Here is a 27,587-nt window from a genome sequence, read left to right as displayed (position 1 = left end):
GCGCCATTCAGCACATGCTTTAAATGTGCATCTGCGATCAAATAAATGTGGCACAGAATGTTTTTGTGCATGTTTCTATAAATCCAATCTGTTAGAAATCTTCCACTGTCTGTGCGCTTTGTGTTTCTGTGCCGTGTAAATTCTGTTACACAGTCAGATCCATAACTAGATCCATGTATGGCCACATAATTGTTTCAGGTGGTCAAGAAAACAGTTAAATGTGATTCAAAATATAAAGGGTTGCAATTTTCATATTGCCCATAAAATCTAAACTGTAAATAAAGGTTTAGAGTCTGGATTTCAGTTTTGTTGTAGATCTATTGTAATGAAACCAACCAAAACCACAAAGATGTGCTCCATCAGATATCTCCCATCCTCTGCACTATTTGCCAACCTCAGGGCTATCCATGTGAACGGCATGTGTGCACTACCTGAGCCGACTTGTGGGATCTCCAGCTGTACTGGTGGCTGTGAAGGCTGGCCAGCAGTACATTCTCATCTGTGTCCACCTGGCCAAAGCGCAGGGTCTCATTTGTGTCATTACAAATCACATAGTGACTGTAGAGTAGCTCCTCCCCATCCTGGTTCCCATTCTGAGAAAAAAAAAGAGATGTAAGAGGGATAGGCTAGAGTATGGGTTGTTGTAGAGATGACATGAAGGAGAGAGGACAGAGACTGTGGTAAAAAGAATGAGCAGAAACATAAATGCTGGCTGTGCAGGTCCTTGCAAAAGTACCCATACCCTACAACACCAAACACCTCCTGAACCCACTGTGTCCATGGTGAAAGGTAATGGTGGCTGCATCATGCTGTGGGTAGTTGATAGGAAGAAGTATGGAACTAAATACACGGAGGTACTGTAAGAAAAATCGTTAGAGGTGCCAAAACACTTAAAACTGTGGTGGAGGTTCACCTTCCAGCAGTGGTAATTAACACTAAACTTACAACTAGAGCTCAGAATAAAGTGTGGATATTAATGTGCTTGGAATGGACTTAAGTCTTATTGAGAAGCTGCAGCAAGACTTGAAAAACAATGTTCACCATCTATACAATCTAACTGGGCTTGAAAAATTTCTGTCCTGATATCTAGATGTGCAAACTGATAGAGACCTATCCTAAATGATTTGCAGCTGTAACCAGAGTTGCATAGCCTAAGCATTGACTCAGGGTGGCTGAAAATGAATGAAAAAATGTTTCAGATTTTTATTTGTAAGAAAATCATGTATGTTGTTCCTTCCACTTTACAATAAGGTAAGAAGCATTGGAATGTGTGGTTATAAAAAGACAAAATGTGAAAAAGGTTAGACCTATGAATTGCTTTGTTACTTTGTACATATTATGAAGACCAAGTCAGATGTACAATGTGAACTTCATGTCTCATGCAAGTATAAAGGAAAGCTTGTTTCAAATATTTTATTGATTTTGCAAATCTTATAACAAGAACATCCACCGCTGGCTGACGTTTCTTCTGTTGGTAGGTAACAGCCATTGATAAAGTGTGTTTGCTAGTGGAAAATACTGTGATGGTGTCCAGTCCTCCCAGGGCACTGGTTCAATGAGAAATAACTTACAGAAAGTTGTCTTCCTTAAAAATGGCCCCTGCTCACACATACGTTACCTTGCATGCAGAAAGGAAAGCTCACTGTCTTGCTATTAAAACCGTAACAGGAAGATAACAGCATGTGTCAACTCTCCTGCTTTAAAGAACACCAAACAATTGAGTGTACATAGGAGTTAGACTGTTGCTGTTATTAGGGTGCAAGATTCATTTGAGCTTCTTCTCAAGACTCATCCTAATGGGGTCTCTCTTGCACACCCACTGTTCAGATCCTGACAAACACAAATGTAGCTCATACAGCTTCTCAATAATTACTCAAATATGCTAACAAAGAATAGAGTAATCTGGCCAGTATGTTCTGAACAGAAAAGTCGGTGTTGGTTAAAAAAAGAGGCTGGCAGTAAAATCTCAGAGTCTGACTGCCAAGCACGTTCGAGATCCTGGAGTAGTTGATTAGATTGAAAACGGATGGGAAAGTTTACACCACTTAAAGAACAAGTGATGATAGATGTGCGCGCGTGTGTGTGTGTGTATATGAGAGTTAAAGAGTAAAATATAGAAGGGACAGCTGTGGCAGCGAGTTTAAAGGCATTTCTAGTTTTATAGTGGAACACTATCTACGCCCGTTTTGAATGTGACACTGCGATTTACAAACTTCCTGCTGCCATCTTAAGATGCCATTGCTAAGCCCACTCTTAGACCGTATCGTCTTTCTGCTCTGATTCACAAGCTAATGTGGTCCACTTATTGGAAAGCTTCTTTTTATAATCATACTCACTCTTTAAGTATGTAATGGGGCTTAAAGGGGATAAACACTAATACAAAGAATTTTAATCACTTGGCTAATAAATCTTGTAAAAGAGCCCAAGATGACAGCTTCTTCTTCAGACACTGTCCTACTAGGCATCAAAGTACCCTTTACCCTAATCCATCTAGTCTCCAACACATAGCTGTATGGCCCTTGTAAAAATGGCAAGGTACAGTGAAATGTCTGGAAAACTGATTGTGAGTAATGGCTGTCATTCCAGACACAATGCAAATACAATGGGACACTGTGGATGTTACAGTAATGTTGTAAATGAGAAATTGAACCTAATTCTGATCTACAAACATTGATATAGTCTTCTAAAAATGGCTTGAGTATTACACACCTCCACTACAGCCAGGAACTAGATATTTGCATTACTTTCTTTCCGGTTGCTAAACAAACCCAGAGAATTATTGAGGGATGAAAAGAGCAGAGAAAAACAAAATAAAAAGAAATAATCCTGTTGTCTCAGTTGGATATGGAACAGCCTGTGACTGTTCTGTGAGAAAGCACAATGTGCAAATACTACTGGGTTATTGTGTGGCTTTCCACCAAAGCCACTTCCCTTGAGTTAGGAACTGAGGGGAACAAAGACTGAGAAAGGCACTCGGGACGGATAGTTGAAAATGGAGGCATGAGGCCTCAGGGTTGGGGCCACTAAGTGGAAGGGGATGAAGCAAATAAAACAAAAAGAGAAAAGAAAAATCCTTAAATCTTTGAAAACTTATTTTACAAAACCTCTGGACCTAACTGTTCTTTCTGAGTGAAGACATAAAGGTTACAGCAATGAAACAGGTCAGCCCTTTGCTTTGATCATATGGTGTAAATAATAAATTGATGTTGATAACAAGAATTTGGCTTATGCAAAATGATGGAAACTGATTTTCATTTTAAAACCAGAGCTGTGTATCACAGACATTATTATGGATCATTGCTAAATGACTGCAGTCCCTCTAGAGAAGGTCCATCTCTCTTTTTGTAGTGGTCTGTTATGACTGCCTGGCTTGTAACATTGCAGCAGAATAAATTGAGGAATCTGCTTTGTTTCAGTGCTGGTCCTGCAGGTCACTCCCCAACAGGCCTTCCTGTTAGCCTTGACCTAATGAAACAGGAGAATTATTACCAAAAATGTATTTTTGTCGCAGAACGACAGAGCCTTTTTAACATCTCTGACTACTACTGAATGAAATGATAAACTATAAGATCCAACGTTTATTTTAAACAAGTGGTCCTTATCAATTAACGTTGAGCACACAGTTTGTGTTTACTTGCCCCCCACACAAGAGCTTCTCACCATATGATTCCTTTACAAAAGTCTAACTTTCATCAGTAAAATTTGCAACATTTTCAAACATAGCATGGACACATGCAGTACAAAGATGTTTTACTGTTATTTACAGGGGTTGGACAATGAAACTGAAACACCTGTCATTTAGTGTGGGAGGTTTCATGGCTAAATTGGACCAGCCTGGTAGCCAGTCTTCATTGATTGCACATTGCACCAGTAAGAGCAGAGTGTGAAGGTTCAATTAGCAGGGTAAGAGCACAGTTTTGCTCAAAATATTGAAATGCACACAACAATATGGGTGACATACCAGAGTTCAAAAGAGGACAAATTGTTGGTGCACGTCTTGCTGACGCATCTGTGACCAAGACAGCAAGTCTTTGTGATGTATCAAGAGCCACGGTATCCAGGGTAATGTAAGCATACCACCAAGAAGGACGAACCACATCCAACAGGATTAACTGTGGACGCAAGAGGAAGCTGTCTGAAAGGGATGTTCGGGTGCTAACCCGGATTGTATCCAAAAAACGTAAAACCACGGCTGCCCAAATCACGGCATAATTAAATGTGCACCTCAACTCTCCTGTTTCCACCAGAACTGTCCGTCAGGAGCTCCACAGGGTCAATATACACGGCCGGGCTGCTATAGGCAAACCTTTGGCCACTCATGTCAATGCCAAACGTCGGTTTCAATGGTGCAAGGAGCACAAATCTTGGGCTGTGGACAATGTGAAACATGTATTGTTCTCTGATGAGTCCACCTTTACTGTTTTCCCCACATCCGGGAGAGTTACGTTGTGGAGAAGCCCCAACAAAGCGTACCACCCAGACTGTTGCATGCCCAGAGTGAAGCATGGGGGTGGATCAGTGACGGTTTGGGCTGCCATATCATGGCATTCCCTTGGCCCAATACTTGTGCTAGATGGGCGCGTCACTGCCAAGGACTACCGAACCATTCTTGAGGACCATGTGCATCCAATGGTTCAAACATTGTATCCTGAAGGCGGTGCCGTGTATCAGGATGACAATGCACCAATACACACAGCAAGACTGGTGAAAGATTGGTTTGATGAACATGAAAGTAAAGTTGAACATCTCCCATGGCCTGCACAGTCACCAGATCTAAATATTATTGAGCCACTTTGGGGTGTTTTGGAGGAGCGAGTCAGGAAACGTTTTCCTCCACCAGTATCACGTAGTGACCTGGCCACTATCCTGCAAGAAGAATGGCTTAAAATCCCTCTGACCACTGTGCAGGACTTGTATATGTCATTCCCAAGACGAATTGATGCTGTATTGGCTGCAAAAGGAGGCCCTACACCATACTAATAAATTATTGTGGTCTAAAACCAGGTGTTTCAGTTTCATTGTCCAACCCCTGTACATCTGTTGAGACAAGAAAAGTGGCTTCATTTTTTTACAGCTACAATTACTGTATGAGAGATTGGTAGAGATTGTGTTTGAACGAGAGGATGTCAGTCCTGAAAGCAAGTTGCAACATACGGCACACACTCAATAGGAGCCCCAAATGGCCTTTAACTGCAACATTAGCAACAGTCCGAAGCTTTATTTATGACTGAAATAACCAGCATAAATAGGGAACAATGACTTGTGCTATGATGACGCCACGGATCAAACCTAAAAAATCAGTAAACAGTCAAGCTTCAGTGATGTCACTGAGTGAAAATTAAGGCAATAAACGTCCAGCCAGAACAATCATTTCATAGTGTATTTTTATACAGCTTGTTTAATTTTATTTTCCACAGGTAAAAGACCACAGCTGTTTTTAAAAACCATCAGTTATTATTTCTTTCACCTGGCACCGAGTTTCTGCACGCATGTAAAATCATGAGAGAAACTTGTGTCTCCAGAGGCCAGTATATGAGTCAGCACAGCTAAGCAAAGCAGAGCCATGATATGGGATCTAAAGCCAGTGAGTGTGTGTGTCTATGAAAGTGTGTACAGAGAATAAACATCTGGGTGGGGAACTAGGCCCAGATGAATTCTTGGCAGGTGTCACCAATCAAGTTTTACCATGTTTTCATGGGCATCACTTCACATACAAATATCCTGGCTACCAGAAACAGCGTTGAGAGCTGAAATCTGGGAAAATGATGAGGACCAAACACTGGTGTCCTCTTAGTCACAATTTACACCAAACAGAAAGGCAATTCCCTTCTGAAAATTTTATTACTGCTGGCATACAACCTGAGCCGGTCTAATGGAATCCACTCTGTTTGTCAAATTAACTCATATTTCATCTGGGACAAAAGAGTCTTTTACCATATTCTCTAATTGTGCACACATTTTTTATGATTTCTAATGCTTTCTCTTAGTGCCACATGGAGCTGTTATATACAAGCCAAACAAAATATACATAAGACAATATCCAAACCTCCCCTTAACTTTCTGAAGGATTCCACTATCTAAATGTAGAGGGTATATAGTGCCTCTTTGATTGCTTAATATAAACATCCATATGCAACAATGACAAGCTAAGAAAGTAACTTTCAAACATTTAACTTTTTACTCTTTAACAAATTACTCATTTACCTCTGATAGTTAGTTATTCCTTAGATCTAGGAACTATAATTTTTGGCATACAATCATGATTAAAAATAAAAAGAGGCAGATCTCTAAATAAAATTAAAGGTGCCCAAGCACCAACTATGTTTTTTATCTGACACCCAATAGAAAGATTCACAACTGACAGCCTGGCGGGGTGCCGCAAGGTTGGACTGTGGATTTATGTGTTTTTAATTTCTTAAACTTTTTAATAAAAGTAACCATTGTTCCACTTTACGCATGCATACACCCCTGGCCAGTAGAATGGGAGTCTACTTGTCTACATCGCTTCAGCTCCAGTTGTTTGTAAGCTCCAACTAACAATGTTTCAAAACAAACATGGCGGCTAAAGCATCTACATTCACTGTTAAATGAGACAAGTATAAAATCTTTTCAAAGTTTTTAACGGTTGAAATGGTCTAAAGTAAGAGGACCCTTCAAGTTAGGTACTGAGAAATGAGGGTTTGGTGGTTCTGTAGGTTTTATTGTGAACCACAGCAGCAGAGGTGAGATGCAAGAGCTCCTGAGAGCGAATTTAGGCAGGTTGTATGTCTGCAACCTTTTCCTACAGAATAAATGTTTGTGGGAAACATTTAGACCCATGTTAGATGTATAACTTTGCCGGTGTATGTTAATGAGCAGATTTTGTGCAGCAGACTGTATAAATTGTACTTCATCCTATTTTCATTGTGTAGATAGTAACAAAATGAATCAAAAAGAGTCAGTATTAGTGATGTAGACCCCAGACTGATGCAGGAGTTTGTGGGGAAACCTCCACCAGTGAAAAAACAAAACATAATACAAAAAAGAGAAAACAAACCCACAAATATAAGCCATGAAAAATAATAGTTTCTCTAGATCTGTGTAAAATAAGCACACTCCCTAAAACATTTTTTTACCTCTTCAATCAAGAAACTAGTTCTGAGGGGAGGCAAAATAAAGTTAATGTCAGGTGGGTTGGTTCTTTAAGTTATAAGCCCGGTGGGGCTGGCTGACATTAGAGTTAACTGACCCCCATGGAGAGATGTATTGAATACTATCTGTACCTGTTGCCAGCTGAGCAGTGCAGTGTCCATGGTATGGATGGCATATTGGCTAATATTGAGGAACATGGGATCCACAAACACATTAACAGCTAACGAGGTGTTCTGGGGGCAGCTCATAGTGGTGGCCTGGCCCTAAAAGACATAAAATAACATTTCAAATCAACAGGTCTTACTTTTCTTCTGAACAATCAAGATATCTGAGTTTTTCTGAGCTAACCTGTAGGGCACAAGACTGCAGAAGCTGCAGGTGGGTTAGGTTTCGGTACTCCAGTAGTTTGCAGTCCAACTGGGTGGAAAAGCTCATCTCCTTACAGAGACGAGGTCCATTGTTCCACTGACGCATGAAGACCTGGGGCTCCCGAAAACCAATCACCATAAACTCTTGTTCTTGAGGTAACTTCCTGTCTGGTAGGAACGGATGAAGTTTCCTTGATGGAACTGGACAAATGAGAAACATTTGCACTTAAAGATGATCAAAAACATTCCCAGTTATAAAAATTCATAAATATGTACAAATTGTTATTTGCATGTTCTAAAAAAATTTTTATTGAATTGAATTGACCTGACTACTCATCAACACACATAAATCTCAAAGGTTGTAATCTGAGGTAGAACATTGGTCTTGGTCAACCTAAATCTAACCAGATATGTTTATTCTCCACAGGTGCAGTAGATCTTGACCCATTTTCAGGAGAACAAGAAAGTATGAAATGCAAAACTCCATAAATGTCTATCTTTGAGTTTTATAAAAGAAGTCAAGTTGTTGCCAAGAGAAAATAATCTAGACAGTCAAACAAAAGGCTTCGATGTGTAGTGCCTTGCAAAAGTATTCATACCCCTTGAACATTTTTCACATTTTGTCAGGTTCCAACCAGAACTTCAATGTATTTCATTGGGATCCGATGTGATAGACCAACACAAGGTAGTGCAAAACTGTGACGTGAAAGGAAAATAATGTTGTTTTTTCTACAAATAAAAATAACACAAGATTCCACATATTCTCATTTAGATTTAGATATGGACTTTGACTGGGCCATTCTGACACATGAACCAAACATAAGAACTCTGACCAAGGCTATCCGCCTGGAAAATATTTTTGTCAGTTGATTTCAAAGGTTTGGAGCCCAAAGTGTTTGGATAGTGGACCTCCAGCTATTTTAGTTGGGGACCTCTGTTCTTAACCATACCATTGTAGCTCTGGCTTTATGGTTAGGGTCATTGTCCTGCTGAAAAGTGAACCTCTGCTCGAATGTCAAGAGTTAAGCAGCCTCTTTGACTTGTACATTTCACTCCATCCATTTTCCTTTTAATTCTCACAACTTTCTTTATTCTGATGAGAAAAAATATCTCAAGCATGATGCAACACCATCATAGTTTATCATGGCAATACCGTGTTCAGCATAATGTGCAATATTAGTTTTTAACCACACTTATTGTGTTGCATATAAGTCAAACGTTGAATTCTGACCAGAGCACCTTCTTCCACATTAGACTAAAGAAGGCAAAATACAAATCCTGACCTCACTTTCAGATTTTTATTAGCAAGGACTTTTAAATATATATTATTTTACCTCTGTTTCACAATTACGCAATACTTTGTGTTGGTTGGTCATATAAATCACTTTAAAGTACATTGAGGTTTTTGCTTGAAACATGACAAAATGTGAATACTTTTGAAAAGCATTCTACTGTTACAAATGGTTTAAACTATAATTCAGGTTGTAAAGTCTAGATGACCAAAAGGTTGAGAAAGCAAGTTTCTCCCCAGACTTTTACAGTTAGGGTTCATTTTTAGACTTTGTGATGCAGTGCTTTTTATTCAATCCTACCTGTACCCAGCTGCTCCAGGTGGTGGCAGAGGTGAACTTCCAGCTGTGCTAGTTGTAAGGACACACCCAATGAAGGGACAAACCAGGGAGCGAAACAGGAGTCAACACGGGTACAGGCTGCCAGCGCTACTGGGGACACCAACTGATCACATGGGAGCTGGGACCCACAATCACTATCTGAACTGGAGGAGAGAAATGTTGGTTCAGTAAAACATCTCATCATAATGATGATGATGATAATCATCACAGTGCTCAAACAACATGAAGATATTTCCAGTGATAATAATTAGAGAGATAAATGTAAAACTATGATTACTAAAAATTGATTTTGGAGATTTCTCTGAAAAATCTATGCAATGATATCAAAAAGCATTGGTTCTTCTATAAAAAAAAGATGGAAGCAATAACATTCATACATCTTTTAAAAATTGTATGAGATCGTCACATAAATCCACATCGAGACAAAAACCAGGACTATTCAGAAAACCTGGAATGAAAGAGACAATAATGTAGAGAGGGCCTCCTCACTGTCCAGGGTTGTTAGGTAAATTATTACAGCCACAGTTTCCTGAAAAACCCTTTGGTGGACATTAATTGCATGTCATGGTTGATGATGTTAAACTGGTAGTAGTTGAGATGAATGACCATTTGTCCTATAATTTGCTGCTACCATGATCCACTTTGAGAGAAAAACTCTCAATAAGTGAAAAATGCAGGTCCAACAGAGTGCTCCTTAAACAGATAACCATCATATGTTGACAATTTTCATTACTTCCAGTTGGCAGGGCAGCCAAGTTATTTTTCTGCTGGAAACTAAAGTATGGCAGATGAAATGAGGGAGTAGGGAAAGGGGGATCAATTTTGATCAAAAAGGACAAATAATTTAAACATAAAGGAAATGTAGAGTGTGGAGGATGATTGTAATGAAGTGCAGATGTTTATTTTACTTTACACAGTATCTGGTTCTGAAGAGAGTTCTGTGTTTCTTCTTTGGATATTTTTTTTCATTCCATCCCACTTCTTTTCTGAAGTTGTCTAACCACACAGAATGTGAGCTTGGCACTTCTTTTACATAAAAGCTTTTCTAAATCCCAAAAGGAAGCAAAAATGGAAAAGAAAGAAAAAAGGATGAAGTCAGACAAGAAATGGAGGACGAAATGCCAGACTTCCATTTTTTAAAAACTAGACCCCAGAGATGTAACAGAAGGCTAACCGTGACACAAGGGAAATGAGTAGAGAAACCAGTGGCAGCAAGAAGAATGAAGTACGAAGAAGCTCTGTGAAGTGTTAAGAGTTTGGTAGGATCCAGCCCTGTGCAGCCCAGGCTAAGAAAGGCCCAACAGCTCATGAGCCAACCTAAAGGGGGTTTGACTCATTGTGCTTCCCCTGAGCTTCCCCTCGATTAGATACACTCAAGGTAAGCAGGAAGGAATCCGGATGGGCCCTGACAGGCACTTGGTGTGCTGGGAAATCTCATTAGGCCTATCTGAACGCCTTCCAAGCCCGCTCCCTGCTCCTGCACACCAGATGTGGGGCGAGGGACACATTTCAGATCTTTGCGCTCTGCAGTCTGGGAGCACTCTGCCTCTGTTTTTCCTCACACCCGACGGGAACAGACTATAGATCCACACACGTACCTGATGTAGGTTTTAATAAGGTCTTTCTAAGGCTGGGTGTATTCATTTAAAAAAAAAAACAGCTAGAGATGCATATAGTAAATATTTTTGTACTCTTATGTAGTGCTGTTTCAATCTTACCGACCCCTGCTTTTATCACGGGTGTAACAAGATCTTGAGCCATGAAATCTCACAATATTAGAATGCATTTAGGAAAGTGTGTGCGTTAGCTTGACACCATCTTTGATCTGTGTTTGAGATCCTTATTTTGAAGTAAGGCAAGATGTAGTTTCTGAGTTGCCTTGTTGTTCTATAGGAGTTGATTATTAAAGGCTGCACCCAGTTCCAAAAAAACACTGAAGGAACCCCCAAAGCTTTCAAATCTTTTTTGTTGCAGCATTTTGTGCATTTTGTAGGTAAAAGAAACATTGTCAGAGAAACAGATAAGATATGGAGGATCTGTAGGCACTGGCAGAATATCGCTGCTTACAAGCTGCAAGTCAGTTTTAATGATAAATTTGGCATTTTCTTTAAACACAGCTTGAAATGTCTGTGAAGGGAAAAGATGGAATCCAACTTAGATGATTATTCTTTCCAATGAGCTGCAATCTTTAACATACAATCACAATTTTAAAGGTAAATCAGGGTTTGCCTCACCTCTGCTCATCTCCTCCTTCTCCGTTATGGTTGAGCACGATTCTCCAGAGGTCTGAGGCCACCAGCTCCTTCTGCTGCTCAGTGAGGCTGAGGCTGGGCAGCTGCAGCTGGCAAGCACAGCTTTCTGACAGGCTGAACTCCCGGTATAGGACAAAGGCCTGCTGGAGCTCATCCCAGTACTCCAGACTGCATGGTACCTGAAGGCAATGACACAGTAATTTACACAACTTCCAAAAGCAACTCTTAAATATGCATCTTATTTAGGGGCTTGGCTTTCTGTATGCTGAATGTTTATTTTAAGATTGGCAGTTGTTCTGCTGCTGTTCTCTGTAGCTAATTGAATTGTGTGAATATCTATCATATTAAATGTCTTTTTGTCCTCTGGACTACCCAAAAAATGTTCATGAACCTAAAAGAATAAAACAAAAACAGGCTTAAATGAATTCCTAATTACAGACAATAAGAAAAAAAAGCATGCCTTTAACTAGGCACAACCAGGAATCTGAAGCAAACAATGGTTGCTGAATGTCTGGAAAATCACTCCTTCATATATGAGTTGAAAAAAGCAGGCAAACGTTTGCTCACCTGATAGTTTTGACCACATTTCAACCTTCGTTATATTAGCAGAACATGTAATCACTAAAACATAATGGTCTATCATTGTTCTTTTCATTCAATACAATCAACTAGTATGCACCAAAAACCACAGAACAAAGTTGGCAGACAGTTTAGAGGTTTTAAAAGGACAATGAGAACAATGAGAAAATACCTCCGAAAAGTGTTTTTTGAGCAGACAGATGCTAAACTGAGTGTTTCTTTTGTTTCTAAGCAAACATCCTACTTCTGAAGTCAGTGATAAATCTATATTTTTTACAAAAAAAAAATTAAATGTTACTCTTCCGACATAAAGTCAGATATTCATCAGCTGTTTGCCAGAGAGCCTTTGAGGAATGTTTTCCTCCTGAAACCAAAAGTTAATCATACAGACATTCTCATCTATAACCTTTGGTTTGTCTATTAAACAATCAGGTTTTATGCTAAATCAAGACTCAGACCTAATTATTCCTTTCAAACAAACAGATCTTAATAATTAGCTTTGGTGTAACCATTGTTCCTGATGACGAACAAGTGGTTGTTATTACACAACAGGTACTCCAGCAGTTTTTGGATTCCTGCAGTTACACATTAAAAGTTAAAAACTGCAGCAGACTGCAAAACACCGAACACTGATCCTCGCAGGACCCTTACAGGAATAGATTAGGATTTTTGAAGAGAGGATCTATGAAAGGGTTATAGGCAGATAATTTTATCTGCAGTAGATCCCTTTCCTAATGTCCAAATTAGTTGAATTAATACTAACATCTAATCCAAGTGGGGCAAAGAACAAAGCTGATCTCTACTGCTTTATAATAAGTCACATCTCCAAATGGTCAGTTGTTTATACAAACTCTACTTTCTGAACCTATAAACACTGCTTACATTTGAAGTGGGAAATTATTTTGTTTATTTTGCACATAGAAAATATTGGTTGGATGAAGTGCACCGCTAATCACTTTCTTGGGACTAGTACGTACTGAAAATACAAAAAGCTAACCATTCCCAGTCAGAATAACAACCCAAGAGAGTGTAAAACCTTTTTTTACAACACCATTTTAGCTTTAAATCACTCTGTTACTCTACTGAGAAACACTTAATCTTCTCTCAGTGTCTGTTTAATACAGAAAGATCATTAAGTTTGCCTCAATTACAGCCTCGATTTTTGCCTTAATCAGACAAAAACTATCTATAAATTTCTCCACTAGTCAAAAAACGACAGCGCTTTGACAGAAGACCACCAACATAGTAGGAGTGCAACTCATCTCCACCGTAACAATACATGGCCAGATGCCTAACACTTGACAAGTGTATGACAGTCATCAGTGTCGAATAGCTGTGGCCAGTTTTCACACTGAATAACAACAGCTTCTGCTCATGCTCTCCTTTAAAGAAGATGTGATGAATCGTAGGGCTCCATGCCAAACGGAAAATACATGTGTCCTGTTCTGCTGTGTGAACTAAAGCAGCTTCTCACATTCCCTTTACTGCCTGCACAACTCTGCTACTGATGGATCAAAAGTGGCAGAGTACTCCTGAGAACACACCTGAAGAACAGCAGGCAGAACATCATGAATAAGTGTGTGTATGTGGGTTAACAAGTGAATTGTTCACCGCAGGTATAAAGCACCTTGGACAACTACCAAACTCTCCAGATTGTCCCCCCCACACACACACGCAAACATAATGTGTGTGTCCATTTGTCAGGCGCATGAGGTAACTGAAGCTTACATCATGTATGAACCGTCACACAGGTTTTCCTAGAATTAACTCCTCCTAATTGTATCTGACAGAGTTGTGCACCCGCAATCCCAACACTGAGCCACCAGAGTGGAAACTCACTGAATCCCTTTTGAGAACTCCCAGAGCTAGTTTGCTAAAACACCATACATGCTCTTTCTCTGCACCTGCGATATCCTGTACATATGACGACATGCACAAATGGATATTTGAGGCGTACATGGTACAGTGAAATACATGTGCACTGCTGAATGTTCCTGTCCACGTGTAGTTCTGGCGATGGAAAGAAAGTTGAGATGAATGACAGCCAATTTATGCTTGGAAAGAAGATGGATAAAGTCTGGGAGGTGAGCACACCTGACAAACATCCAATGGATTGTATATATGTCTATCCCAGAGTAGGACTTCTCCAGTTCTGTGAAAGAAAAAGAAAATGGTATGTGTATACACAGGTGTGTGTTTGTATGCGAGGACATGATGCGGCGTGGGCAGTGCGAGTTTCCTCTGCCTGATTGTGTGTGTACCTTATCTGAAAAACAATATGCAAGTCTGAATAGCTGACATTCCCCCAGCTGGATGAGTCCAATCTGTGTTTTACACAAACATTCAACAAAGTGAGCCTGGCAGATAGACCTTGGGCAAAATTTCAGTCAGAATAATGTCTAAAATGTTTTGGGTTTCATTTCCAGGAGGGTGGTTCAAAGGCCTTGAGAACCTTGTTGAGGAACTTTTAAGTAGTTAAATATTCCAAACTGTTTACAAATATTTTTAAGATTCAGAAGTGTTGGCAGCTCACATAAATCTTTTCATTTCTGACACCCAGCTCTGTTTAGGAAAAACTACAACCTACCAAATGTGGTGAGATTTATTTTTCTGGATCTGTTTGAACAATCGCAGTTCCACAGAAGGTTAACTAAAGGCATGCGCTCTAAAGCAAATACACAACAGAAAGAAATTATTTCAAGTTTTGAGTTTGGCCAAAGTGTGATTGCTGCTGAATTTCAAAAATGTTTCTGCAACTGAAGACTCCCTCAGCTCACTCTGAGACCGTGGCTGCCGACAACCACATCATTGTGTCCCATTATTTTTATTAACAATATCAACACTGCTATTATGTTATTTCACTGATGCCTATATGCCTAAAAAATCCACAGCAAGCTACCTATCAGCTAGAAGACAAATTGAATTGACAATGTCTTGAGCAAATGTTTATGCAGCAAATGCAACGAAAATTGTTCTGAATATGACTCCAGCTATGCTGTCTCATATGGGCTGATATACGTTAACGTTAATCAGTGTGGAAAATCAGGAATAAGCCCACGCTGAGGTCTTCAAGCTATTATTTTTCCAGTTTTTTTTCCTTATTAAAGCCAAACTGGAAACTGGAAAAGAAGTAGAGTTTTTGGTGGATGAGGTGTAGAAACTCCAGATCAAATTAACCACATGGAAAGTCTTTTATTTGTACAATGCATTAGTTGGGACTAGGCAGGTCTGCTTGAGCACTGTCCTTCTTAAAATAATAGTTATCTTGGCTACGACACAATCTTGCACATTCTGGTTGAATGCGTTTATCTGAAGTGACATATCCCACAATGTCACATCCGATTCCAACTCCTGACAACATGGTATCGTTACAAACTGGATAAAAAGCATACATCAATCATAGGCGGTAAGTGTGGTGGTAGATGTGTGTTTCTCCTAAAAACATGACAGAAACAGCAGCTCAAGAAACGGTTCTAGCTGCAGGTGGCTGGATCAGCGCAGGACACTTTTATGATATCCGTCTCAGGCCTAGCAGGGCCTCGATTGCAACAGAGCCTAGCTGGCACATGAAAGGCAATCATAACACTGCCATGCATAAAAATCAGCAGCAGGGGAGCAGATGGGGTCAGGTTTGTATGAAGATGTCATAGCAATTTGGAAACTTTTTTGAACAGCATGTGGATGATAACATTAACCCATTTGCACACTGGACAAAGCTGGCGTGGGTAAAAGTCATCCAAATGAGAACAGAATGTACATTGCACTTGTTTTATAAACTCAGGCTGTTGCTCTGTCTCCATCCATCCCGTCCTGCTTCCCAAAGCTGGACGGTGTTTACTCCATTGGATGCTCACACCTGGGATAACTTGAACACACTCTACAGGTGGAAACCTGTCTATCTGTTGGTTTTAAGCTGAACCCCAGCAAGCTAACACATTGCTTTTCCTCCCTTTATACTATATACAAAAAGCTGCACGGGCAGCAATTTGACTTTGAGTAATGGAAGGAGGTTTGAATTCCCCCTTTGAGATACTGGAACCAGTTGGGAAACCACAACTATTTAAATGCAGGAAATCTTGATTTTATAAAATGTTAATATGATCTACACTGGGGACAAGCAAGCAGCAAGGCAAGGAGTGAAACCCCCCATTCAGCCCCTCTCCTGCTCATCTTTTACACATGGCTGAGAGAAAAACTACAACACAGGACAGCCAGTGTCAAGAATAACAAAAACAGAAAAAACAGGTGACAAGGAGGTTCAGTGGCACAAAAAAACGAGTGTCCATTTAACTGTTCATGTGCAATCCATCTGACTCCACTTATAATAAATCAAAGAAAACATACTGTCTAAATTACAAGGAATGACCAGCCAGTTTAATGCTAATTTCCTCTCTCTTTATTACAGATTATGTCCCTTTCCTTACCTTCACAGTTTCCATTTCTCCACATCTATCATGTATATTTCCACCTTCAAATGGCTACATGGTAATAGTATAGGCCTGAGAAATTCTGAGTGCCGTTTCTTTTTCAGGTTCCCTCTCTGCACAGACCCGATGTTAAAAAGATGACATTTCACTGGAGCTACCCAGCTACTACTGTGTGTGTAATGTTATGGACTCTTTCTCGACTTTTTAGACCTTCATCAATTTAAAAAGGGGATCAGTAATCATTGGTTTATAGGAACTGAAATTAGTTCAGTCTGAGATCTAAAGAACTACAAGGCAATATCATAACTCTTATGAAGGAAAAAAGTGCAGTTCTATTAAATTATGTAGAACAAGTATGATTTGAGATTAATGTAGTTATAAAGTGAGTGAACTGGGAGGAATGAATCTGGCCTGAGGATCGCTCCACCCCAGTCTCCAGTCTTTTGTACCCTCTAACTTTTTTTCCCCTCTGGGATTACCTGGTGTTCAATGCTCTGATCAGCTTCCCTGTCGCTACTGAAGAAAATAATCCCCACAGCATGATGCTATCACCACTATGTTTCACTGCAAGGATGTTGTCTTCAGCTTGGAATACGGTGACAGGCACAAAACAAACACCACAATTAAGAAAAGGATAAGTCAGTTCATGAGTAGAAGAAGAAAACAAATAAATAGGCTCGTTTTTAAGAAATACGGTGTGAGAAAATCTGCTGATTTACCTATTAGGATGAAAGTACTTGCAGCTGTAATGGCTACAAAAGCTTGTTCTACAAAGTATTAAGTAATGTGGGCAGAATAAAAATGAACGCCACAGTTTTCAGATTGTTATTTTAAAATTGGTGCCCTCTGACCTATCCAGGGTATAACCAGCCTCTTGCCTAAAGACTGCTAGCCCCCCAACCCCCCAACCCTGCAAGAATAAGTGGGTATAGATAATGGATGGATGAACTATATCATTTTCCTCACAGTTATGCACCAGTTTGTGTTTGTTTATTACATTAAATCCCAAATAAAATGTTGCTATAATATCACAAAATGTAGAATAGTGGAAAGGGTGGAAATACTGGTTTAATGTGATGCACTGGAAACTATGTTTAATGTTCCCAGCTTTTCTTTTGCCACATACCCACCTCTCTAATAGCATAAAGGCTACATAACAAACAAGACATCTTAAAAGCATGGTTTGGATGTGTACAGGGATATAACACATACAATGAGGTAGCTGACTCATGACTGACACCTGACACTGGATCCTTCTTTGGTTCCAGACTCGCACAACTAAGTTTATTATTTATTAATTAATTTCTTAGTTCTCAAACACAATGATGCCTATTTCCCTAATTAGTTAATGTTGCCTCACTCAAAAAAGTCTCCAGATATCTGCTTTTAATTCCCATATTAAGTGCTTTCAGTAATAGCTGTGTGCCTGGAGTGTCATCTTTTCAGCACCATACCATTTACACGCCCATTATTTGATTCCATTCAACAGTCCTGTCACATGTGATAACTCTTTGACAGATGACAAGAGAAGAAACATACGCAAACCACGTGTTAATCAAACTGTATTTCCAATCTTCCTGCTGCTGATATGTGGACATCCATACCAAGCATGTTGGTTAGGTTTACCTGAGACTGCAGTTAGACTATAAACAAATGATGAAGCAAGACGGGCGCTATACTGTTTCAATGCTGCAGATGTTTTTGTGTGTATGGTGAGGTATTTGCACACTACATCATCAGCCAGGAAAGACAAAGTCAAATTTAATCTGTTTAAAATGTCATTGGTAAGTGAAAAACATCTCTGTCTAATTACTCTGGTACTCCAAGACCTCCGTTGGCCTGGGAGAAGACAACAAATAAGTGTTTTTTCAACCCCCTCCACTGAATCTTTATCTCTTCAGCTCTTCCTTCCTTTTATCAACTCACATTACTCAACCTAATCTTATCCTTACTGTCTATAACTACATCTTTGATGCCTCCCACTTCTAAACACATCAGCTCCCTTCATTCTCTACTGTAACTCAATATGTGGCCAATCAGGAGGCTTCAGCGTTTTGCTCACTGCAGTCTTTACAGCTGTGGGGGCCTCGCTCAAAAGTCACACAGCTGCAGCACCTTCTAATGTCCTTCCTCTCCTGGGGCCGGCACACATAAACAGAGTGAACATCTGCACTGTAGGTGGAATGACTGTGGGAGTCCGACAAGAATGAGGGAGATAAGTGATGATGAAGAGCAGAAGGAAAAGAATGAGGGAATGTAACTTAACATTAAGGACTGATCATTTTATGTACAAATAGCTATAAAAGTGCAGAAAAACCCATAAAATTGGGACTGTCTTTTTCTTTAGGACAAAATAATAAAATCAAGTCACTGTGTTATAAATAATATGAACTTTAATAACAACACATCCATAAATATTAATAAATAAGCAATGACAACCAAAACTTTGTTTGTTAAATTGTACTCCTTAACTGTCAAACCCACTGAGAAACAATATATTATTTCAACAATGTACTGTTTTATTCTAACAAAATTTTTTTTTTATGTTTTGAATGAATTCTTGTATCATATCGCAATAATCCAGATGTGGATAAATCATCTCTTGGTCTACAGCTGCTCCTTTTAAATAAAGTCGAATTCAGCAATAACAATAAGATAAATAGAACAATAAGAATGGCATTTCTTAAATTGAAAAAACATGATTTACATACGGAACAATGCTAAGAAGGAAAGTTACTAAACTGGAAGGTAAAAAAATGTGTCTAACTGTTGCTATGACCGAATCATGTTATGGCTTCAGGGAAAGAATAACGTATGGAGAGGAGTTTAAAAGAACAAATTGGGGTCCATTCTTTATTTAAAGCAATTATCTGGACAGTGAGGCAGGAGAAAGACAGGAGATGAGTGATCGGAGGAAAACAAGGATGTTCCAACCCCCACCGAGGCCCTCCAGGCTCAGTAGCTACAACAACCTGCCAAAATATAACCTCATCTGGGGTTGAAGACACCTGGCTATTCACACCAGAGCATGGAACGACTTCCACAGCTGTGTGAGCGTGTATTACAAGTTTGGAGAGACAGCAGAGGTCTCGGTCATTCAGTAATATGACTCCTGACAAGGGAATCACAATGGCATACAGCCCAGATCTAAAACCGTTTACTTCTCTTTCAGTGCAGGTGATGTTAGGCAGGGATCTGGGAGAGAGGGATGTGTGGATTCTCTTCTCGTCTTACATCTCATAACCCCAGTCTAGCTGCAGACATCCCAATACAACTGAAGCAATAAAGACATACATGCAACATGTAGCTGCTTGATAAATCACGAGCCTCGGTTTGTTGGAGTTTTAGAGTAAAAAAGACACGGGTTTCAAAAGAAAATCAGAGACAGGGAAGACGAGTGTTTGTGTTGGTGATGCATGTGAGTTCATACTACCTGCAGGACATCTCCCAAGTAAGCCGTACTTATTTCAGGGTCCTCAGTGGTGTTGAAGGGGACAGGCGTTATCCTGACAAACGTAAGGACACGGGGTTCAGGGTATCTCCACAGCATCACTCCTGGGTTGTCTTCTGTCTCACTGTAAAACACCACCTCATGGGGTCCTGGCAGTTTCTGTGATCCTGAAACATAATATAATATCTATAACACACACTGATTGTGCCAGAATAAACACAAAAAACTGAAAAACTATAATCATTAAACAGCAAGGAAAAAACTGGAGATCTGAGAGATGTCCCAGGTCCATCAGTTCAGACTTTACCCTATTGTGGTTGACTCTACTGTTTGTCAATGACACACAAAAAATAGTATTAATGGCCACATAGATAAAAATGGTAGAGAGAAAAAATGGTGAGAGAAGATACATGTATGTCAACTTACACAAAACTGGAGGGGGAAAAGATCAGATGCAATAGTTCTCACATAGTCAAGAACTAAACTTTAGTATATATGTCAATGAACTTTGACTTTCTACAGTAATCAGTAAAGATTGAGGCTATGCTATGAATTGGGCCAAGTGGTGGTCAATTATGTCAAAATGGTCCGAATCTAAAAGTGAAAACGAACTGGAAAGTAACTTTTTTTTACATCAGCTTCATTCTTCAGCATAACAATGATCCTTTACAGACTGCCAAACCTTTAAAGGTATAATAAACTGAAAATACACACTCTGAAACACCATCAATTGCAGGTAGCCCTCTGCTGAGCACAGATTTCAACATTACTGACAGTGTAGAACCTTGTGTCACATAAGGTTTGGACCGTACACAAAGAAGCACGGGAGGTTTTCCTAATGCCTACATCAAGGAAGTAAAGAAAGCTCAACTCTGTAATTTCAGGCTGTACATGGGAATAAGGACAATCGTGGCAAAGATATACAATTAACCTAAAGTTTTAATTGTACAAACGTAAATACTACATCTTAAATATTTTATTTGGTTTTCTGGTTGAATAGTTTTACAAACTGCTTCTATTTCCTGCTTTCTTTGGAAATGACTCACGTTAATGATTAGTCAAGACTCTCACATGGTGCTGCAAATAAGAAAAAAGAAATGTGGAAACCCTGTTTCTGCATTTTCTGAATGTTTATGTGTGTCAGACACTGCATAAACAAAGTACCTTAGTAAACATTTTTTCTATTCTGTAAACATATATTGATTAAACTGTGCCAAGCACCTGCAACAGCTGGAGAACACAGGATCTAAACTCCAGAGTAATGTTTGACTTACATCTTAGCTGCTGTTTGGGATTCATGTTTATTCAGGAAAAAGGAAAAAAGGCAAACAGAGAACTGCTGCTTTGTCTGACCCCTGGGGTGCAAACACCCACTCTACCTGTGGCTATTATTCTTCTTTATGCCAAGAAATAAGGCCTTTTCACTGGTAACTTCAGATTAGTTAAAACAAATGTGGATGGATGAAAAAAACAAAGCTTTGCTTGTGTTTACTCTACTCCTAAGGGTAAGTGAGTCACTGTTTCACTCAGAGGGTGAGTGAGACAGTGACTCTTCCCATTCTCTTTAACCACCTTTCATTTACACTCTGTTCATGTAGCCCAGCCATTCTTGAATTAGACCCTGGGGGACCAATAGCCTGTCTCTGTACTTTTGGGGCACTGACTTTTCTCACTGTTGACAACATGTTGCAGACAGACTGTCCTCTTGGTTCCAGTTCACCACTGTACGATCTTCAGCCTCAGCCAGAATATTAAATGCATCAAAGAGCAGTGGAACAGTGCAACAAACAAAGACTCAACCACAGCTGACAGAGTGCATGGCTGGTCTTCAGCCAGAGAGAAGTTTGATCCTCTGTGTATGTTGCTGTGAGTGTCTGTCTCTGTGTGCGCACACAAAGCACAAAGAAAGGGAATAAACATAAAGTTACTTAGAGTGGAAACAGGCGGACATGCTTGATGAAACTTCTTTTAAAAGAGAGCTTTGATCCTATTCTGTTTTAGGCTAATGTGCATCTCAAGTGACTTTTAACTTCTTTATATTTAGTTTGCTCAGGTTCTTTAAAAGTAATAATAATTAGGAATCTTTGTTTAAAAATGTAATATGCTGGGCAATAGAACATGACGACTCCTGAACAATGCAGGATACCTACTGAGGCTGTTAAGTGAAATGAAGGTTCATCTGTTGAAAGGAAATCTATGAGCAGGCCACACCAAAGGTCTGGCCTTTCTGGAAGAGTGGCAAAAAGAAAGCTATGGTTGAAAATAAGCCGTGCAGGGAACACAGCAAACGAGTGGAAGAAGTTGCTCTGGTCAGATGAGACCAATGTTGCACTTTTTGGTCTACAAACAAAACGCTATGTGAGGTATAAACTAAATGATGCACATCACTTCTGACAACAACATCCCTACCGACAACAACGTTAAACATCCAGCCAGAACTACTTAGATCAAAAAATATTCATTCATATTAGAATGGCCCAGTCAAAGTCAAGATCTAAATCCAATGCATGATCTCTGACAAGACTTGAAAACTGCATCCACGATGCTCTCTTAAAAACCGCTTCACATAACATGAAATCCAAACAAAAAAGATAAAACTGGGTTATAACCTTAAAAAATGTGAAGAGTTTCAAAGAGTATAAAGGCTTTTGCACGGCACTTTACCATTATTGTATACTGTATAAACATTCACCTGAGTCCTGAATATACTGAAAGTTTCCTGTGCGCAAGTCATCTGAGCTGTGCTCTGCCCTAGGAGACGGAGCGACAGGAGAAGGAGGAGGCTGGGTATGGCAGGCCTTTCCCTTAGACCAGCTATTGTTTGAATCCTCTTTGTGGAGATGGAGGTAGTTACGAAGATGCTCTTCCACCAGCATCAGGCAGTTCAAATGTTCCTGGCCCCAAAAAACCTGTTGGGAAAGAAAATGAGAGAGGTGGTCAGCTGTGAAAAGAATGCCAATATATAAACTTTGACATCGAAGAAAGAAAGGGAGTTCTCCTGAAAATCAAAGTTGTTGAATAACCTGACTTATATTTATGTTTATAAAACATGGATCAGGAGAATCCCTTCCCTTGCTAGATCAAGAAGTCAAGCCGTCAGGGTTGGCCTCCACATCGCCCTTTCACAACCTCACTGAGATTACACAACACAGCCTGATATTCTCCTTATTCAACCATGGCATTCCCCTTCCTATGCTCCATCAAAGTGAATGTGCCTGAGATTTGAACTGAGGATTAGGAATCTTTGAGTCAAGGACTTCACACACACAGCTGCCTGCGTACTGGCCCACCACTTACTAACTTGTAAGAGTGGGTTGTAACTAAATGCTAAAGACAGGAAAATTTGGGGATTTTTTCCCCCAGGTTTTTGGAAACAGACCTCCAACAGAAAAAATCGGAAGGAATTCCAGTGGTTTTGGTACAGCTATTGATCAAAACACCACAAACTGTAACATTTGGAGAGGGAAATGTATGATTACATATTAAGTGTTGAGTTGGAAGTGATTTTCCTGTTAATGGACATGCAATAAAAGCATTAAGGAAACCTGAACATGAGCAAGGGTGTTCCCCCTGTGGAAGTAATGTGGAATATTACTTAGAGAAAAATGTGAACAGTTAGTCACATTGAAAAGGGACTTTTCAGCGTGTGCATTATGCAACTTCTCACAGGACAGAAACATATGATAACCTCACACTATAAATAGACTGAGAATATTCCACTACTTATCCAGAAGATGTGACACAAAACTAAAGTCACCACTTCAGTCCTATAAAGACAGAAGCCACTATAGAAATAAAAATGCAGCAGCAGATTTAAGAGTTGTCAGCTTGTGAATTTGAGTTATCTTTTGAAAAGAAGGTGGTTCTAGCTAGAATAACCTCACAGAAAAATTTTGGGAAAGACTCGCACTCACTCTCACTTTCTACCAGGTGCAGAGGCACTGATCTAGCCCTAAACCCCCATGAGCTGCAGTCAGGGTGGAAAATAAATCTTATGATTGAAGGAGATGAACTGATGTCATAGGCACACAAACCTGCAGCAGACCTCCCTTCAGGTCCAGAAGCAGTTTAGGGGGGCTGGGCTCTGGTCCAGGGCTGCCGCTGTGCCGGCACCATCGAGCTTCCAGGGAGCTGTGGCAGGAAAATGGTCCCAGGAACACATGGGCCCGGTCCCTTAGTCCTGTTTTTACCAGCACATCTTTCACCGTCAGCAGCACAGAGGCAGACTCAACTGGGTCTGAGGAGAAAATTGGAACACAATCATTTACTAAAATCTATGTTGGGGAAAAGATTGTCAGTAAAGTTCAGATTTTAACTTTTGACCCAGCATACCCACAAAGTCCGTTAATAAATTTGCAAAAATTATGGGCAGTTTTTACAGCTTACAGTATTGGTTCTGTGCTAACAAAGTGGTCCTATTATAACAACCTGAATGAATGTGCCACCACTGGATATAAAATGTGACTCACTGAAATGAAGAAAGCCTTGATGACAGCATAAAAAGACTGATGTGATCCAGTGAACAACTAAACATCCACTCAATCAGCAAGAATCAGAAGGTAACAAAAAAACAGTGGTTTGTTTTGTCATTTTGATTAAAAAAACCAATGCTTCACAATGCTGACGGTTTTTCTTCTGCCAATACAAATCAGGAGACTGAAACTGCTTGAAGCTGCAAACAGAAGAGAACTAATCTGCTCAAGTAAAAATATAGAAGGATAAGTTCATTTAGAAACCTTATCTTACAGATGATTAATACTATCCTAGCCTTTTTTAATTAGAGGGATTCACCATCTTCACTTTTCAGATGTAAGCTATGGGGTGAATTTGCAAACTATATAAGGTTTCCCCAAGAGACAATAATGAGTAAAAGAAAATACCTACATCCAACTAAGAGATGAAAATTGTCAAGAGAGCAAACAAATTATGTTCCCTTTAGTCTTTAATCAAAAATAAGACTTTTAAAGAGTATATAAAGAGACAATGAATGACTTTGTCAAGAATATGGTAGTTCTGAACTGCCGAAAAGAAGTTCAATTTGCTGACAATAACACTCTTCAGTTTAGAAGTTGTTACTGAGGAAGGAAGAATCAGTATTAGCTATTTTCTGTATCAGTTAGGTGTTTTAAAATGACATGAAAGCACAAAAGCTATAAGATGCTTCTAGAAAGAAAACTAACTTCTATGTAGGTATGTCAGCTACAGAAGACAGAAAGTGAGACTTTAGCTAATAACAGGAACATGAAAAATAAATCTACATTCAAAAACAGTAAATGAGATAAGTTGTCGTTCTTTTTAGTTGGTTTTCGTGTGTACAGCATGAAACCCAACATGTTTTATTTTCCTATAAAAATTGTTTATAAGATAATAAACCCCTTCTTGGGGTAGGACCCTTTCTTCCCTAGGACCCCGTCTTGAACCGCCACCTTAACGTGGTGGAGGGGTTTTGAGTGCTCGAATGATCCTAGAGGCAATGTTGTCTGGGGCTTAAGTACCCCTGGTAGGGTGTCCCATGAGAAACAGGCTCTTGGTGACGGGTCCCGGTCCCGGATGAAGCGGAAGACTGCGAGTACGAATAAACATTCCAGAAAGTTAAAAAAAGTATCTAAAAAAGGTATCTTAAACTGGCGTCGGTAGATCAGAGCTTTCTGGAATCAGTGATTGGAAATTGACCACTTATTAGAAAAACATATGTTAAACCTGAATGAGTTTCCCTGAAGGGAAAGCCAAAAGGTTGCTTTTCATACCCATATACAGGACATGGCTAAACCTTAGTGTTTTCAGCAACGAGTGACTACGCTGGGCTTGGGGTTCACTCGGGGTAAAAGGAGGATAAATAGGGCATGAGAGAGAAGGGAAAGGAATATGGAGGAACTGAGGAAGGATGTGATAAATGACAAGATCAACAGATAATGACAAAGATGGTGGGAAAAAGTGCGAGAGACCAAACTAAAGGGGTTTGAGAAAGAAGTGATGTATGACATAATGAAATGACACACAGGAATACTCTGATATTTCCAGGCTTGGTAGATTGACTCAGAACATCTTTTTAAACATAAGAGCACACTAACACAACAGGAGAAATCCAGTGAAAGAGGGCTTTGCTTGTGTAAAACAATCTGGGGGAAATATTACACTGGGTTGACTCATCTCTCTCAGGAAAAACACTGTTGATACAAGCTGGCAGTTTACCTGTTAATTACCTGGTGATGCAGCACAGTCACAATTGCTGTATTACTTATTGGACTTTGGACATTGGGCTTATTTTCATGGGCAGAATTTATTAGACAGCCCAAGGGAACTCCCAAACTGGCTTGTTTAATCGAGAATCTTTAACAAATGTATATATAAGCAAGTTTAGGTTAAGTGAAGGCACACATTGGCACACAAGCAAACACAGAAAAGTACATCCAAATGGCTGCATACTGTACATGCAGATGTAAAAACAAACAGACTTCACACCCAGGTGAACAAGTGGAAACATACTCACACACGTACATTCTCCCTCACACACGCAATGAGCAGCAAAACATTTTCTCCTGTCTCACTGTGCGTCATTTACAGCTCAGTTGACCGCAGCATCCTGGTGCGAAAGCCAGCAGCAGCAGCCAGCATGCTCCAATCAACCAAACTAGGAGTGGTTTTAATGGGGGGAATCCCTTTTCCAACTTTATTCTTCCTTCCAAGCTAAATAATAGTCCGAGGCTAATTCTCCATCCTCCCCATATCTGTTTTTCCTTTCTATGACCAAACTGCCACCCTAGCTTTGTCCTTAAAGATGTGTCAACAGAGAGCCAAAAGACATTACTGTTGGAGTGGAGTGAATGTAAAGACATAAACAACCAAAACAAAGGACAAATCGCAAAACTATTGCAGAAGAAGCAGGTAGCACGTTTGGCCTTGTTGCCATATTTATCAATTTTCTAATCCCATAGATTAGGAGAGTTTGACAGTTTAGAGCCTATGTACAGGTCACAAGTTCATCCCTGGGCCAACACTGACACAAGCAACAGTTAACTTCACCATTAATATGCATGTTTTTCGACTGTAGGAGAGCACTGGCATTTCTAGAAAAAAAACTATGGCTTTCAAAGTGTCAAAGATTGTTTAGTACTACTCACTACTACACCATGCAGTAAAGTTTTTTGGAAAAGGTTTACAGGCTACAGCTGAACACAACACACAAATATACAAAAGCAAAGGTAGGAATTAAAATTATGAGGGAAAAATCCTATTGCTTATAAGAGGAAAAAAAATGAAGTCCAACAACTTTTTAAAGCATCTTGCCTTCAAACACATTAGGAATAGTGAGAACAAGTGGTTACTAATCAGAGGACTGCTAAATACCTTACAAGGTCACATAGGCCAGAAACAGGGAGTAAGTTGGTTACTCTTCTTAGTTTTCTATTTTACCTTAATACATAGTTCACATATCTGTCTTTTTCTATGGCAGGTCTTATTCTATTTTAGATACAGTGCCTTGCGAACGTATTCGGCCCCCTTGAACTTTTCAACCTTTTGCCACATTTCAGGCTTCAAACATAAAGATATAAAATAATTTTTTTTTATGAAGAATCAACAAGTGGGACACAATCGTGAAGTGAAATGAAATTTATTGGATATGTCAAACGTTTTTAACAAATAAAAACTGAAAAGTGGGGCGTGCAATATTATTCGGCTCCTTTACTTTCAGTGCAGCAAACTCACTCCAGAAGTTCAGTGAGGATCTCTGAATGATCCAATGTTGT

At 39.6% G+C, this 27,587-nt stretch overlaps 1 protein-coding gene across 1 annotated transcript in view; it reads right to left on the bottom strand.

Annotated features, from left to right (window-relative positions):
• Positions 1-27,587, bottom strand: part of LOC124866321 (vacuolar protein sorting-associated protein 13B-like) — a 370,362-nt gene that overhangs the window by 52,818 nt on the left and 289,957 nt on the right. Inside the window, exons 39-46 of the mRNA XM_047362057.1 lie at positions 23,874-24,076; positions 22,532-22,748; positions 19,822-20,006; positions 11,365-11,561; positions 9,092-9,273; positions 7,480-7,700; positions 7,263-7,394; positions 432-593 (exon numbers count right to left, since the gene is read on the bottom strand). Coding sequence (XP_047218013.1) covers positions 432-593; positions 7,263-7,394; positions 7,480-7,700; positions 9,092-9,273; positions 11,365-11,561; positions 19,822-20,006; positions 22,532-22,748; positions 23,874-24,076 — 1,499 coding nt within the window. The remainder of the gene's footprint in view (positions 1-431; positions 594-7,262; positions 7,395-7,479; positions 7,701-9,091; positions 9,274-11,364; positions 11,562-19,821; positions 20,007-22,531; positions 22,749-23,873; positions 24,077-27,587) is intronic.

The sequence above is a fragment of the Girardinichthys multiradiatus genome, chromosome 3, assembly GCF_021462225.1.
Source record: "Girardinichthys multiradiatus isolate DD_20200921_A chromosome 3, DD_fGirMul_XY1, whole genome shotgun sequence".
NCBI classification, from domain to species: Eukaryota; Metazoa; Chordata; class Actinopteri; order Cyprinodontiformes; family Goodeidae; genus Girardinichthys; species Girardinichthys multiradiatus.
Note: the sequence above shows the minus strand (reverse complement) of the source record. Positions and strands in the feature narration are given on the sequence as shown.